General features: G+C 47.4%; 1 protein-coding gene across 1 annotated transcript in view; it reads right to left on the bottom strand.

The window, feature by feature from the left end:
* Window positions 1-16,170, bottom strand: part of PLXND1 (plexin D1) — a gene marked incomplete in the record, with an annotated part of 185,350 nt that overhangs the window by 58,503 nt on the left and 110,677 nt on the right. Inside the window, 7 exon segments of the mRNA XM_077451599.1 lie at window positions 271-378; window positions 513-627; window positions 7,629-7,778; window positions 7,884-8,153; window positions 10,528-10,618; window positions 14,446-14,619; window positions 14,816-14,955. Coding sequence (XP_077307725.1) covers window positions 271-378; window positions 513-627; window positions 7,629-7,778; window positions 7,884-8,153; window positions 10,528-10,618; window positions 14,446-14,619; window positions 14,816-14,955 — 1,048 coding nt within the window.

Raw genomic sequence — 16,170 nt, 5'->3', positions numbered from 1 at the left:
GCGGACAGACCCTGTGATTATATAAATTTTTCTAGAAAATACATTTTCTGACTGAAATTTTTTATTTGCAAGTTGATCAGGGGGCGGGGGCAAGAAAAAGCATTTGATGGGTTTACTACACTTCACCTGGTTTAAAGTTATATCAATGAATTCTTGTAAATTAATACGGTGATTGGAAATAAGCCAATGAGATGATATTTTAATAGTGGCCCAAAACCGACTTCACTTCTAAAATGTCGGAATCTCGCTGATCAGGTGCCACCCAATTACCTTTTCTGATCTCATCCCGGATCTGGGACTCCATCTCCTCCATCTGTACGAGGGTTTTCTGCCAATAGCGTTCAGCTCGTCGGCTTTTGGTGCAAAAGACAAACAGCGCTGGGAGAGAAGACCATCTAATGAGCGTTTTATGCAATCAATCTGAGCCATAATCATTATAAAATAAACTTTTTAGTCCCCAACCCCCACCCCTCCCCCACTTTAGTTTGACGGGTCAATAAACGCACACTTACCCACCACAGACAGAAGCAACAATATGCTACAGATAATGACGGACACAATGATTGACGTATCTATGCCAGCCAGATGAAGCGTGGCGATGGTCTGGTTGTATTTACCGACTTGTACCTGTGAAGGAAAAAAAATAAAAAATACATCATATCATTAGTGCAGATTGTGCAAGCCACATATATCCAACTATGATGAGCCTGAGCTGCAGGCAGATGACGATGACACTTTGGAATGTGATGTAACACTTACAACTGCAGATGACAACCTGTGAGAAAATGTGTCGCCTGCAATCTAGAGGAAAAGGTATAGATGAAAAGCATCAGCCCAGAGGCTGATAGGAATGAAATGTATGTTTCTGGGCCCAAAAAAAAAAACTAGGATGTTGGAAAGCAGCGTCAAGAGGCACAGTACAGCAGTGGTGATCGAATTCATCTGTGGCTCCTGACATCGCCAAAGGGTTGAGCATGACATAGAATATATGCGAAGCTACAGAAGGCTGCCAGAGACTGTGGACATCCTTCAGGAGATAAGATTGTGGGCATCCTTTAGGAGATGATTAGAGACTGTGGGCATACTTCAGAAGATGATTAGAGACTGTGGGCATTCTTCAGAAGATGATCAAAGACTGTGAACATACTTCAGAAGATGATCAGAGACTGTGGACATACTTCAGAAGATGATCAGAGACTGTGGACATACTTCAGAAGATGATCAGAGACTGTGGACATACTTCAGAAGATGATCAGAGACTGTGGACATTCTTCAGAAGATGATCAGAGACTGTGGATTTTCCTCAGGAGATGATCAGAGACTGTGGACATACTTCAGAAGATGATCAGAGACTGTGGACATACTTCAGAAGATGATCAGAGACTGTGGACATACTTCAGAAGATGATCAGAGACTGTGGACATTCTTCAGAAGATGATCAGAGACTGTGGACATTCTTTAGAAGATGATCAGAGACTGTGGACATTCTTCAGAAGATGATCAGAGACTATGGATTTTCCTCAGGAGATGATCAGAGACTGTGGACATTCTTCAGGAGATGAACAGAGACTGTGGATATCCTTCAAGAGATGATTAAAGACAGTGGACATCCTTCAGGAGATGATCAGAGACTGTGGATTTTCCTCAGGAGATGATCAGAAACTGTGGCCATCCTTCAGGAGATGATCAGAAACTGTGGGCATCCTTCAGGAGATGATCAAGTACTGTGAACAACATTTAGAAATTATCAGAGACAGTGGACATCCTTCAGGAGATGATCAGAGACAGTGAACACCCTTCAGGAGATGATCAGATTGTGGGCATTCTTCAGGAGACAATGAGAGACTGTGGACATCCTTCAGGAGATGATCAGGAACTGTGTACATCATTTGGAGATGATCAGAGACAGTGGACACCCTTCAGGAGATGATCAGAGGCTGCGGATATCCTTCAGAAGATGATCAAAGACAATGGGCAACCTTCAGGAGATCATCAGAGACTGTGTACATCCTTCAGGAGATGATCAGAGACTGTGGACATCCTTCAGGAGATGATCAAAGACTGTGGACATCTTTAAGGAGATCATCAGAGACTGTGGACATCTTTCAGGAGATCATCAGAGATAGTAGACATCCTTCAGGAGAAACTGTGCACATTCTTCAAGAGATGACAGAGATTGTGGTCATCCTTCAAAAAATTATCAGAGATGGTGGACATTCTTCAGGAGGTGATCAGAGACTGTGTATGTGCTACAGTTATGGTTGGAGACTGGAGACATGCTACAAGCAACAGCCAAAGACTGTTACAGATCACTACTATTACAGCCATTTTACAAAGCAGTGGTCACACAGGAAGTAGCAAACAGCCCTCAGGCCAAAGTTTGGGCCCAATGAGGTAGGGAGTACACAGGTAAATCAATGCACCCATTGCTGGCCCTATCATCCCTTCTCTCCGGAGCTATGCCTTCATTGGTTTTGGGGCCTTAGGGCCATACAACAAGTCAGAAGACCACAAAACAAATACCAGAGGGCCGCATTTGGCACTTACACCACAGGCTGGACCCAGTAGTGTAGGGAGTACACAGAAAAGGAAATGCACCCACTACTGGCCTTGTCATCACTTCTTTCCTGGGCCATTTCTACGACACAAAAGACTGTTGTTCCCACCCCACTTAAAAAGATAAGACGGGTGTCAATCACCTCACTATTGCACCTGGTGATCCTGCCACTAACACACTTCCTGTACTAGGGCCCGGTGACATCACTTTCTCATTGAACTGTACCTATGGAGGAGACGTATTATTACGACTTCAAAACACCCCCTTCTTTTCTCATCTCCGATACATAAAGGGGTGTTGGTTTGCAGTTCACAGAAGAGAACTAGGAAAGCTGTTTGAGATTTCAGTTGAGTCCATAGGGAGCTATAAGGACACTGGATATTTGACAGATTCCAACAGATATTGTTCTGTACAGAAAATTAATTTGGCCTAAAAATACAGAATTTGTTGTTACCCACGGTAAAATCTTTTTCTGAGTTCATTGATGGACACAGCTCTCTAACTAGCTGGTATAAACCCCCTCTCTGCTATAGGCAGTCCAGTTAGACACGAAGCAGTATAAAAGGAAAGAAAGACAAAGAAAGAACAGGGGAGGGTGCTGTGTTCCTAAAGAAAGAGAAAAAGGATTTTACGGTGAGTGAAAAAAAAAATCCAGGTTTTCTCAAAAGTTCATTGATGGACACAACTCTTCAATTCTTGACCATAGGGATATCCTAAAGCAGTGTCCCAATGAGGGGTGGGCAAACAAAAAAAAAACAGGAGCAACCAGGCAAAACATGGCAACCACCCAAACAAAATCCCCCTGCCGGGGGGGGGGACAACGATCCCAAACTAAGTCCTAAATCCTTCTAAGCCCTTGTACACACGGTCGGACATTCCGACAACCAAATCCGTCGGATTTTGTCTGACGGATTTTGCCAGAAACTTGTGTTGCATACGCACGGTCGGACAAAGTTGTCGGAAACTCCGATCGTTCGGAACGTGATGACGTTATTTCGTTACGACGAGACTACGTTCAGCCTAGTAGCCAATAAGTTTGGTCTAGGAATTTGATCTGAGCATGCGTGGCACTTTGTCCGATCGGAATTCTCTACAAACGACCGGACAAAGTCCGATCGGACCATGTTGTCGGAAAATTTTATAGCCCAGCTCTAAAACTTTGTCGGTCGGATATTCAGACGGAAACAGGCCGATGGAGCCCACACACTGTCGGATCATCCGACAACGCGGTCCGATCGGACATTTTCCATCGGAATATCCGACCGCGTGTACAAGGGGCTTAGTGGCATCAGCACCAACACAGAAAGTCCTATACTTCTCTCATACAATATATTTCTTTCTCTTTCATTAGCTTTTATTTGAGTCAGAACGGGAAATTCCCTCCTTAATTACTCGCTCTACCTGGCACATCGGATATTGTAAGGGGTTTTCTGCTATTGCAGTAAAAACATTCGGACACTTTATTTGGCTGCGAGAAAATATTGCTGGCCTCAGTGGAAATACAGCCATGAAAGCAGAACAATGGATATTCACATTTTTGCCCTCTCTGTTGAATCCTGGAGGTCACGTACTGCCACCATGTGACTTTTGTCTATTACCAGATATGTCATCCGAAGACAAAGACCTTGTCAGTCCACCGACACTGAGACATTTTATTCTGGACAGTGAGGTAGAAACCTCAACGACGGGCTTGGTGGGTCTTGCGATGGTTAATAACTTCATTCCATTGCTGTAGGCTCTTCTTGTACACCGACGCACAATGCTTGCTTGGTTTTTTTGGCTTGGACGCTTTCCCAAACACGATGGTTTTATGACATGGAGAAATAATAAAATCTATGGGTGGCCAAAGGCGGCCTGATTCTTGCCAAGGCATGTGACACTCTTGGCCCTTGCTTGCCGGGGTCATGGAAATATCAGGCCATGCGGTGTTTAGTTAGATGATAATGGTGGGAGCTCCTTCAGTATCTGGAATGCTTATCAAACAAAACAGTGTTCGTAGAAGATGGAACGTTTCTGTGCGGCCCAAAAATTGCTGTAACCTTCTCCATGAAGAAAAGGGAACGAGATGATGGAATCTGCTGGCATAGCTGAGGAGAAGACCTCAATGAGTTGTGCAGCACCAGCAATGATAACAAGGACAAGCGTTGTCTTAGGATGGCCAATGTCCGCCACTAGTGCTTTTGCAATTGCACACTACTTTAAGAGAGTGTTTAAAGCGGAGGTCCACCCTAAAGTGGACCTTCCACTCATTAGAATCCTCCCCCCCCTCCGGCGCCACAATTGGCACCTTTCAGGGGGGAGGGGGGTGCAGGTACCTGTACAGTACAGGTATCTGCACCCACTTCCAGCGTAGATTCTGCAGAAAGGAACACCCCTTTCCGCAGAATCTACGCCCCTATCCGAAGTTCCCCCCTCTGCCTGCTGGGAAACACACAGATCCCAGAGACAGCGGGGACCATCCTTATTGCGCAGCGCGACTCGCGCATGCGCAGTAGGGAACCGGGAAATGAAGCCGAAAGGCTCCACTTCCTGATTCCCATAACCAAGATGGTGGCGGCAGCACCCGAGAGACGATCGAGAGATCGGCTTCGGGTGCCGACATCACGGGCGCGCTGGGCGGGTAAGTGTCCTTATTTTAAAAGTCAGCAGCTGCAGTATTTGTAACTGCTGGCTTAAAAAAAAAAAAAAAAAAAAAACGGCGGAACTCCTGGCGGACTCCCGCTTTAAGAGAGATTGAAGTGATATTAAAGTCTTGGGGTTTTTTTTTTTTTTGTTTAAAAATAACAAACATGTTATACTTACCTGCAGTGGTTTTTCACAGTACCCCCGATCCTCTTCTTCTTGGGTCCCTCACCAGCGCTATAGGTTCCTCCCTCCTGCCAGCTTGCTATGAGGCACATGAGCCGAGCTGCTGCTCAGTGCGACCACTCCAACAGGGAGCCGCGGCTCATCCCCGCCCTGTCCCCCCTCTCTCTCCTCATTGGCTCACTGACTTTGATTGACAGCAGTGGGAGCCAATGGCACCCGCTGCTGTCTCAGCCAATCGGGAGGGAGAGTCCCGAACAGCTGAGGCTTTAGTGCAACATCAATGGATCAAGATGGGGTTTAGGTAAGTATTGGGGGGGGGGGGGGCTGCTGCACACAGAAGGTTTTTTTATCTGAATGCATAGAATGATAAAAAAAACCTTCAGCCTTTAGAACCACTTTAAACCCACAACTTCATAAACAATGTTTATACTCACTCAGTCACTATATTTGTTTTCTGTATTCTGCAAAAAAATCCTGGTTGATCCTGCTGCTCTCTATCTTCCCCTTCTTGTCCCCAATTCAGACAGGGATTTTTCCAGCTGTGGTGGTAACTCTGCACATGATCAGTTTTCAGTAAATTTCTGTGATGAGCATTTCCTCCCTGTCACATCTGAGCAGCCCAAGTGACTATAGAGTCACACATGTGGGCATATACACAGTGGTAAATGACAGCCCACTTCCTTTCCCCCTACTCCTCCACGCCCACTAACCAGCTAAACACAATGAGGGGCGGATATTACATCTTGATTGATGGAGACTTCACCTCCCTGTTATTCTAAGACACAGAGTGGAGGGGCGTGAAAGAGCCTGTGACTGGCAGAAATCCACCCACACCATGTTATTGCCAAATAATAAAGATTTGATTCCAAACATATATTTGTATGACACTTTAAAACGGTTCGTTGATATTAATTATTTATTTTTACTCTGTATTCCAAAGGTTTTTTTTTTTTCTATTTTGAACGTGTGACCAGCAGCTGAAGAATAAAAGCTCCTCCTGCTACTATTTCCCTGCAGACAGGCTGGGAGAGAGCTGGGCCATTTGACAGCTGTAGATCGATTAGGAATGTACTTAGATGTGTTTTTTTTTTTTTTATTAATTACATTTTTTAATTAATTAAAATAACTACAGCGACATCGTCCATATACAGAAATAGAAGGGACAATGTTAATTAAACAGTGTACGTTTAGTATCACTTTAAGTCTGAATTTCAGGCAAACAGCTGAATACACTCATAAGACACATACAGTATATCGTAACTATAAAAAAAATATGCTGTGCTAGTTCCAATAATACAAATAAAAGTGAAAAGGTAGTTCAATGGATACAAAAATAGACCCACAAAAATATTTGTGATAACCACATAATAACTACTGTAACAAATAAATAATAAAAAGTCCACATATAAAGTATAATACAAGAATGTCCCAATAAAATGTGAAAGTGACCATATCCACTGACATGAACAGTTATGCCGCGTACACACGACCGGACTTTTCGACGGACTAGGTCCGACGGTCTTCCCGACGGACTTTCGGGCAGAGGTCCGACGGACTTTCTGAACGAGCTGACTTGCGTACACACGAACGGACTTTCCGGCAGACTAGGTCTGACGGACTTCCCGACGGACTTTCAAAATGAACAGACTTGCCTCTCCGTTCATTTTGAACGTGACTCCAAGTACGACGGGACTTGAAAGGAAAGTCAATCTCGCAGCTTTCATCGGTGAGACTGACACCTTGCGAGCCCCGTCTCCTGGTATGGATTTTAAGGGGAACCCCCTACGCCACAAAACGGCGTAGGGGTCCCCCCCAAAATCCATACCAGACCCTTATCAGAGCATGCAGCCCGGCCGGTCGGGAAAGGGGGTGGGGATGAGCGAGCCCCCCCCCCTTCTTGAACAGTACCAGGCCGCATGCCCTCAACATGGGGGGAGTGGGTGCTTTGGGGAAGGGGGCGCCCTGCGGCCCCCCCACCCCAAAGCATCTTGTCCACATGTTGATGAGGACAAGGGCCTCTTCCCGACAACCCTGGCCTGGCTGGATTCCTTCCTGCAACAATTGACCCCCCAGCAATATAAGACCCCACCAGCCAGAATAGACCTCCCCAGCAACAATAGACCAGTGGTAAAAGACCCTCCAGCACACCCCAGCACCCTTGCCATTACATACATGCGGTGCTGGAGGTGCCGTGCTCCTATGCCTGTAGGGATAAGTAAAAAAGCAGACATTATTACTTTAAACATTTTACAAAAGTACTCACATTAACAGGTTGGTAGCGCTCTGATGAATCCAATGACCCGTTGATGGTGCAGTGGATGACTTTGTCATTGAAAACTATCAGATCACATGGAGTATGGCCAACCTTGACTTGATACTCATCCTCTCTCAGGCCCAGGTCATCATGTTCTTTCTGTGAAGTGGTAAAAAAAATTTAGATGCTAATTTAGCCTTTTGTTGCTTGTTACTCTATTGCCAAAAATAGAGCAGAAAATACAGTCATTACTAAGTTCCTCACATGTATCACCAAAGTCAAAGGTTCTCCAACATGGTGTTTGATCAACTTCTCCCTCTGGGAGGGGTAGAACACGGGGTTGGGTTGATATTCCAGGCTGAACTTGCTGTTAAAGGATCCCTTCTCTGATAGGTCATCCAGGAGTTCCTCATTGGACAGATCATAGACACCGTTGATGTAGAAGGACACACTGATGTTTATTTTCTCCATAGTGGTGTTGGGCCCCCTGGGGGAAGGGCAGGTGATCACCGTGTCACTGATAACTGTGCAGTTCTAGGAGTAAAGTAAGAACAACAACCATGATTGCACTTACTGTGGTGTGGTTGACCATCAGCTTTCAACAAATAAACTCTTAAACTGATCTAAAGCCAAACTTCTTGATAAGGTGGGGTTTAGATCCCCTGTCTGGTTTTTATGGCTGACTATGACCCCTCTAGGGAGATCTACTCTGTGTTTGTCCTGGTGACCAATGTTGACACCAAAATAGAAAGTGACCACCTCTTCTTAAAGGGGACATTCCCTCATTTTGTTGCTGTGAATTGTGACATGCCAGGAAAGTATAAGTAAAGTTATCGACAGGTCCACTTTAACAATGTATCTTTACTGGACTAGCTACTGCGTATAAGCAACACGTAATATTCACTTGAGGACTAGCAATATACTGGAACGTCACTAGACTTTGAGTTGTTATACCGAGATGATGCCTACAGCCGCAGACATCATCCTGATATTGCTTTTTTCAGCCGGAAGTTTCTTGTAAAAGCAATCCTAGCAGCTAACTAGCTGCTGGATTGCTTTTACAAGTAGCGAGAGGGGCAATCCCCTCCTCCCGCCACCTTCCGTGGCTCTCTTGGGCTCCTACGACTCACCGGGGAACCCAACAGTGCAACCACCGTTTCTGCCGGCTGACCATAGACCTGATCAGAGACTGGAATGGCTCCGATCATCTCTATGGTCTAACAAACTAGAAGCGATGAGCATTTCATCACTTTTGGTATCGCACTTAAAAAAACAAATAGAGTACCTGTCACTATCGCCATTACAGGGGATATTTATATTCCATGTGATCACAATAAAAGTGATAAAAAAAAATATTTAAAGGGACCGTGTAAAAGATAAAAAAATAAAGTGAACGCATGTGTGGGTCCCGCGCGTGTGCAAACATCGATCGCACCATACATGTGAGGTATCACCGTGAATGTCAGATCAAGGGCAGTAATTCTAGTACCAGACCTTCTGTGTAAATGTAAAGTGGTAACCTGTAAAGCCTTTTAAACTTGTAAAGCCTCGTTGGAAAAAAACGCTGATGGTTTTTCCGATGGAATTCCGACAGAATTCCGCTCTAGCTGTCTTGCCTACACACGGTCACACCAAATTCCGATCGTTTATATCACGGTGACGTACAACACGTACGACGGGACTAGAAAAAGTTCAAAAGTCAGTAGCCAATAGCTTCCACGGTCGCATTTTCCGCCGAAAAGCTCTCATCGGTCTTTTTCTGCCCGGAATTCCGATCGTGTGTACGCAGCATAAGTCATTTTCTAAGACATTTCTTACAGCACAGTGGTGTAGTGGTTAGCACTTTCACCCAGCTTCCATGCTCAGAATCTGAGCATGCGTGATTTTTGGCATGTCGGAATTGCATACACACGATCGGAATTTCCGATAGAAAGTATTTCCGTCTGGAAAATTGAGAACCTGCTATCAATTTTTGGCTGGCGGGAATTCGGACAGCTAAATGGAGCGTACACACGGTCGCATTTTCCGCCGAAAAGCTCTCATCGGTCTTTTTCTGCCCGGAATTCCGATCGTGTGTACGCAGCATAAGTCATTTTCTAAGACATTTCTTACAGCACAGTGGTGTAGTGGTTAGCACTTTCACCCAGCAGCAATAGGGTCACTGGTTCAAATCCCGACCACGACACAATCTGCCTGGAGTTTGCATGTTCTCCCTGTGCCTGCGTGGGTTTCCTCCAGGTACTCTGGTTTCCTCCCACACTCCAAAGACATGCTGGTAGGTTAATTAGACCTTGTCTAAAAAAATTGGCCCTAATATGTGTGTATGTGTATGTCAATGTTGTATGTGTTTGTAAGCGTGTCAGTACCTTACGGGCTAAAGGACCACGCAAGCCGCAGATGGACTCTGGTGGCAAGAAAGCGCCCTGAGGCGATTCAGTTCGCATAGGTAGCGCTATACAAGTCACTCATTCATTAAGACAAAAAAATAAAAATACTGATTGTTACATGCTACATTACGGGCAGCACAGTGGTGTAGTGGTTAGCACTCTCACCTAGCAGTAAAAAAGGGTCACTGGTTCAAATCCCAACCACGACACTACCTGCCTGGAGTTTGCATGTTCTCCCTGTGCCTGCGTGGGTTTCCTCCAGGCACTCCGGTTTCCTCCCACACTCCAAAGACATGCAGGTAGGTTAATTGGCCTCTGTCCAAAATTGGCCCTAGTATATGAATGAGGACTTTGGATTGTGGGCTCCTTGTGGGTAGGGACCAATGTGAGTGTACAATGTACAGGGATAGGGACAATTGTAGACACTCACTCAGGATGGACTGGTGTCTTTATTCAACCTTACTAACTATGTAACTACGTAAACAAAAAGTGTCAGAAAAGGCCTTCAAGTGGATACTTACCAACTGTCCTTCATTTTGGTTTTTAAGCTTTATCTTCGCATCTTGAACCAAGCTGAATCGTTCTCCAGTAAGAGTGATTATTCGACCTCCACTACAAAGTAGAAAACACATCAATTGTTCAGTGCCGGGCCTCGGTGGTGACCAACCTCACCAGTGATCCAGCAGGCAGTACAGATTTCCTTCAATGCTTTCATGTACAACTCTGCAATTTATTATTTAACATTTAACCGGACTTAACTTACACAACATTAACACAAGATTGTGGACATCTGACCATCACACCTATATGAGTTTGTTGGGCATTTCATTCCAAAACCATTGACAATAACATGGAGTCGGCCCCGCTTTGTGGTTAAAACAGCCCCCTCTCTTCTTTCAGATATTTGGGTGATATTGTTTCTCGTGATGCTGCCGATGTTTCCCTAAACTTTTTTGCCCATACTAAATGATGTCAAGGTGTGGGAGAACTTGCCATTGTCACTGTTGGGTCAAGTAAATCTCTTTAAAATTTGAAGCACAGAATTGTCTAAAACAGTCTTTTTCAACCTCTTTAGCCTAGAGCAGTGATGGAGAACCTCAGCACCCCAGATGTTTTGGAACTACATTTCCCATGATGCTCATGCACTCTGCAGTGTAGATGAGAATCATGGGAAATGTAGTTCCAAAACATCTGGGGTGCCAAGGTTCGCCATCACTGGCCTAGAGGAACCCGTAAAATAATTTTCAGTTCTCCCAGAGCCTCTGAAAAGCCAAATCATTGGTGGCCAGTGGGAAGGATGCCCCTCCCCTTCAGTTTTGGTCAGAATGCCACCGTCTCAGATAGTTAAAAAGATCCTTGAAGTTGTGCCACTGAAGAAATTTACGACAATGCTCACTTACAGCATCTGAAGCTTTTGAGGGGCTTTTTATTCAACATTGGCTTTGGTTTGTTTTGAAGGTATTGCAGGTATGAGATATCCCAAGATGCACTGGGAAACCAACAAGCAAACCAGAAAGACGTCATCAGCAGTCCCTTCCAGTCCATGTGTATATATTCTGTAAGTGTCTGGTGCAGACATCACATCTGGTGTGCAACCAGGACCAGCAGGAAGGTGAGCGGGGTCTGGACTGGAACAGAGTAACTAGAGGACAGCACATGTGCTGTGCAACATGGGAACGCTATAGCAGAAGGTGAGCGAGAACCAGACAGAATGTAGAAACTAGCAGATGTAACACATGCTGTGCAGTGTGGGAGCAATACAGCAGGGGGTAAGCAAGGACTGGAGAGAGAGGAGAGTCAGCAAACCAGAGGATCAGCAGAGCTGGGGGTTACTACTTAGCAGGGGATAAGCAAAGCTGGAGGTACTACTGAGCGGGGATCTGCTGAACAAGGGTAACAATAAGCTAGGGATCTGCTGAATGGGGGTACTAATGAGTTGGGGATCTGCTGAGTGGAGGTACTACTGAACCAGGGCTCTACTGGGCCCTTTTAAATCGAATAGAAAATCAACACGCACAGGGCATTTGCCAAGCTTTAATAAAGCTACAAAAAATCATCACTGAAGCATCAAAAACACATGAATAAAGCATACTGAAGTGTTAGGCAGTGGTGTACCTATGGGGGGGGAGGGTGGACCACCCCGGGTGCCACACATTGGGTGGGTGTCAGATGCAGGGTGGGTGCTCTGTAGCTGCACTAGCTCTCTATATTCGTGCCAGTGATCTGTATTATTCAGCTCGCAGTTGGGCTCTTTTCTGCCACCTCTGGCTGCTTCCTGCATCATGGGCACCCCTCGTGTGTACTGCCAGCACTACATTTTTGATTGCAGCTCCTCTCGTGTCTCACAGGGACATGTATAAACAGGACCTGGGACTAGGAAGACCACCTTGCAAGTGGGGGCTGTGAGTACCAGTTAAGGAAGGAGGCTGTTTTTGTACAGGGGGGGGGGCAGCTGACTGTGTACAGGTGTGTGTGTCTGGGGGGGCAGCTGAGTGTGTAAAGGTGTGTGTGGGCAACTGAGTGTGTACAGGTGTGTGTGTGTGTGTGGGGGGGGGCAGCTCAGCTGAGTGTGTACAGGTGTGTGTGTGTGGGCAACTGAGTGTGTACAGGTGTGTGTGTGGGGGGGGGCAGCTGAGTGTGTACATGTGTGGAGGGGGCAGCTGAGTGTGCACAGGTGTGTGTGTGTGTGGGGGGGGCAGCTGAGTGTATACAGGTGTGCGTGTGTGGGGGGTAGCTGAGTGTGTACAGGTGTGTGTGGGGGGGGGGGGCAGCTGAGTTTGTACATGTGTGGGAGGGGCAGTTGAGTGTGTACAGGTGTGTGTAGGGGGGCAGCTCAGCTGAGTGTGTACAGGTGTGTGTGTGGGCAACTGAGTGTGTAAAGGTGTGTGTGTGTGTGGGGGGGGGCAGCTGAGTGTGTACATGTGTGGGGGGGGGGGCAGCTGAGTGTGCACAGGTGTGTGTGTGGGGGGGCAGCTGAGTGTATACAGGTGTGCGTGTGTGGGGGGTAGCTGAGTGTGTACAGGTGTGTGTGTGTGGGGGGGCAGCTGAGTGTGTACATGTGTGGGAGGGGCAGTTGAGTGTGTACAGGTGTGTGTAGGGGGGCAGCTGAGTGTGTGTGGGGGGACTGAGTGCCTAGAGGTGTGAGGGGGACTGAGTGCGTGGAGGCGAGAGGGGGACTGAGTGCGTAGAGGCGTAAGGGGGACTGAGTGCGTAGAGGCGTGTGGGGGACTGAGTGCGTAGAGGCGTGTGGGGGACTGAGTGCGTAGAGGCGTGAGGGGGACTGAGTGCGTAGAGATGTGAGGGGGACTGAGTGCGTAGAGGCGTGAGGGGGACTGAGTGCGTAGAGATGTGAGGGGGACTGAGTGCGTAAAGGTGTGAGGGGGACTGAGTGCGTAGAGGCGTGAGGGGGACTGAGTGCGTAGAGGCATGTGGGGGACTGAGTGCGTAGAGGCGTGTGGGGGATGAGTGCGTAGAGGCATGAGGGGGACTGAGTGCGTAGAGGCGTGAGGGGGACTGAGTGCGTAGAGGCGTGAGGGGGACTGAGTGCGTAGAGGCGTGAGGGGGACTGAGTGCGTAGAGGCGTGAGGGGGACTGAGTGCGTAGAGGTGTGAGGGGGATGAGTGCGTAGAGGCGTGAGGGGGACTGAGTGCGTAGAGGCGTGAGGGGGACTGAGTGCGTAGAGGTGTGAGGGGGATGAGTGCGTAGAGGCGTGAGGGGGACTGAGTGCGTAGAGGCGTGAGGGGGACTGAGTGCGTAGAGGTGTGAGGGGGACTGAGTGCATGGAGGCGTGAGGGGGACTGAGTGTGTAGAGGCGTGGGGGGGACTGAGTGTGTAGAGGCGTGGGGGGGGGGGGGGACTGAGTGCGTAGAGGTGTGAGGGGGACTGAGTGCGTAGAGGCGTGGGGGAGGGAACTGAGTGCATAGTGGCGTGGGGGGGACTGAGTGCGTAGAGGCGTGGGGGGACTGAGTGCGTAAAGGCGTGGGGGGGACTGAGTGCGTAGAGGGGTGAGGGGGACTGAGTGCGTAGAGGGGTGAGGGGGACTGAGTGCGTAGAGGCGTGAGGGGGACTGAGTGCGTAGAGGCGTGAGGGGGACTGAGTGCGTAGAGGCGTGAGGGGGACTGAGTGCGTAGAGGTGTGAGGAAGGGGCCGAGTGTGTACAGGCATGATCAGTGAAAGGGGTAGTGCCAGATGGGGGGGGGGGGGTGCCAAATATAGGATCTGTCCCGGGTGCCAAATACTCGAGGTACGCCCCTGGCGTTAGACACTTTAATGTGTGTTAAAGTCGAGACAAGTGTAAATGAACCCTAAGAACACCCTTCATGGAGACACCTGGGCTCATTTATTTGGAGGGGTGTCCATGCACCTTTGGCCATATATTGGACCTTTATAGGGCTCAGAATCTTCAGTTGCAGGCCAGCCCAGTACATCCTAATACCCACCTCATGTGGCTGCTTCTGGGCTCCATGTTTTTGATGACTGGGTTCTCCTTGTATTGGAAAGTGAAATTCTGATCTAGACACGAGCTTCTTTCGAACTGGACACAAACCGTGACATTCGTGTTGGGAAGGAAGCCCATTGCCGGAACTGTGCAACGGATGATGTTCTCTGTGCGTCTGGGAAGACATAACAAAGAGATTTAAAAGGAGAAGAAGAAGAAGAAGAAGAAGAAGAAGAGAGAATGAAATGGAAATGATTTACTAAGACACGAGTGGATACAACAGAGACTGGAAGAAGATCTAAGAGTTTCAAATAAGAGATTGCTGGATGTAAAAATAAAAAAATAAAAAGAAGGTTGATCTGGCGGCTCACACGAGGTCTCGGCATTCCAGGATGTCATCAAACAGGACGCGCACGTCTCCACCGATGTCCAGCTGGTCCCCGGAAATGGTAATTTTGGTTCCTCCAGCTTTTGGGCCAAGACTTGGGAACATGGAATATATCTTTGGCACCTGGATGGGATTAGAGTTGGATGAGACACCGAGCTATCACTATAGAAGATTCCCAGTACACAGGGGTGTAAGAAGGGGAGAGGAAAGGGGAAGCTGTCTGGGGACAAGGAGGAGGTGCACTATTATCACACATTATGATGAACAATTATTTGCAAAGTTTCTGGAAAAAAAATAAGAAAAAAATTATTCACAGGTCTTTGAAGACCATTACTCCATGGGGTCTGTGTGAATGCCTCAAGCATTCTAATGTGTCTAACACAGGGGTCTCCAAACTGTGGCCCCGGGGCCAGATGCAGCCCTTTGCTTGCTTTTATCCGGCCCTTGGGGCACTATTTAATCCACTGGAGCATAGTCCCCCCCCATCCCACCAACAATGGGGCACAATTTCTCCCAATGACACCAATGATGGGGCACAATTCCTCACACTGACGCCAACGATGGGACACAATTTCTCCCAATGACACCAACAACGGGGCACAATTTCTCCCAATGACACCAACAATGGGGCACAATTTCTCCCAATGACACCAACAATGGGGCACAATTTCTCCCAATGACACCAACAACGGGGCACAATTTCTCCCAATGACACCAACAATGGGGTATAATTCCTCCCACTAATACGAACGATGGGACACAATTTCTCCCAATGGCACCCAATGACAACAATGATGGGGCACAATGGGGCCCAATGACACCAATGATGGGACACAATTCTTCCCACTAACACCAAAGATGGGGTACAATTCCTCACACTGACACCAAGGGGGCACAATTTCTCCCAATGAAACCAACAATGGGGCCCAGTGACAGCAATGATGGGGTACAATTCCTCCAACTGACACCAATGATACACATATCCTTTCACTGGCACCAAAGATAGGGTACAATTTCTCCCAAAGACACCAACAATGGGGCACAATTTCTCCCAATGACACCAACAATGGGGCCCAACGACAGCAATGATGGGGTACAATTCCTCCCACTGACACCAATGATAGGGCACAATTCCTTTCCCTGACACCAAAGATGGGGTACAATTTCTCCCAATGACACCAACAATGGGGCCCAATGACACCAATGATGGGGTACAATTCCTCCCACTAACACCAACAATGGGTCACAATTCCTCCCACTAACACCAAAGATGGGGTATAATTCCTCCCACTGACACCAATGATAGGGCCCAATTCCTCCACTGACACCAAAGATGGG

Source organism: Lithobates pipiens, unplaced genomic scaffold, assembly GCF_037356315.1.
Source record: "Lithobates pipiens isolate NorthernLeopardFrog02 unplaced genomic scaffold, aLitPip1_a1.2 Scaffold_23, whole genome shotgun sequence".
In the NCBI taxonomy this organism is placed as follows: Eukaryota; Metazoa; Chordata; class Amphibia; order Anura; family Ranidae; genus Lithobates; species Lithobates pipiens.
Note: the sequence above shows the minus strand (reverse complement) of the source record. Positions and strands in the feature narration are given on the sequence as shown.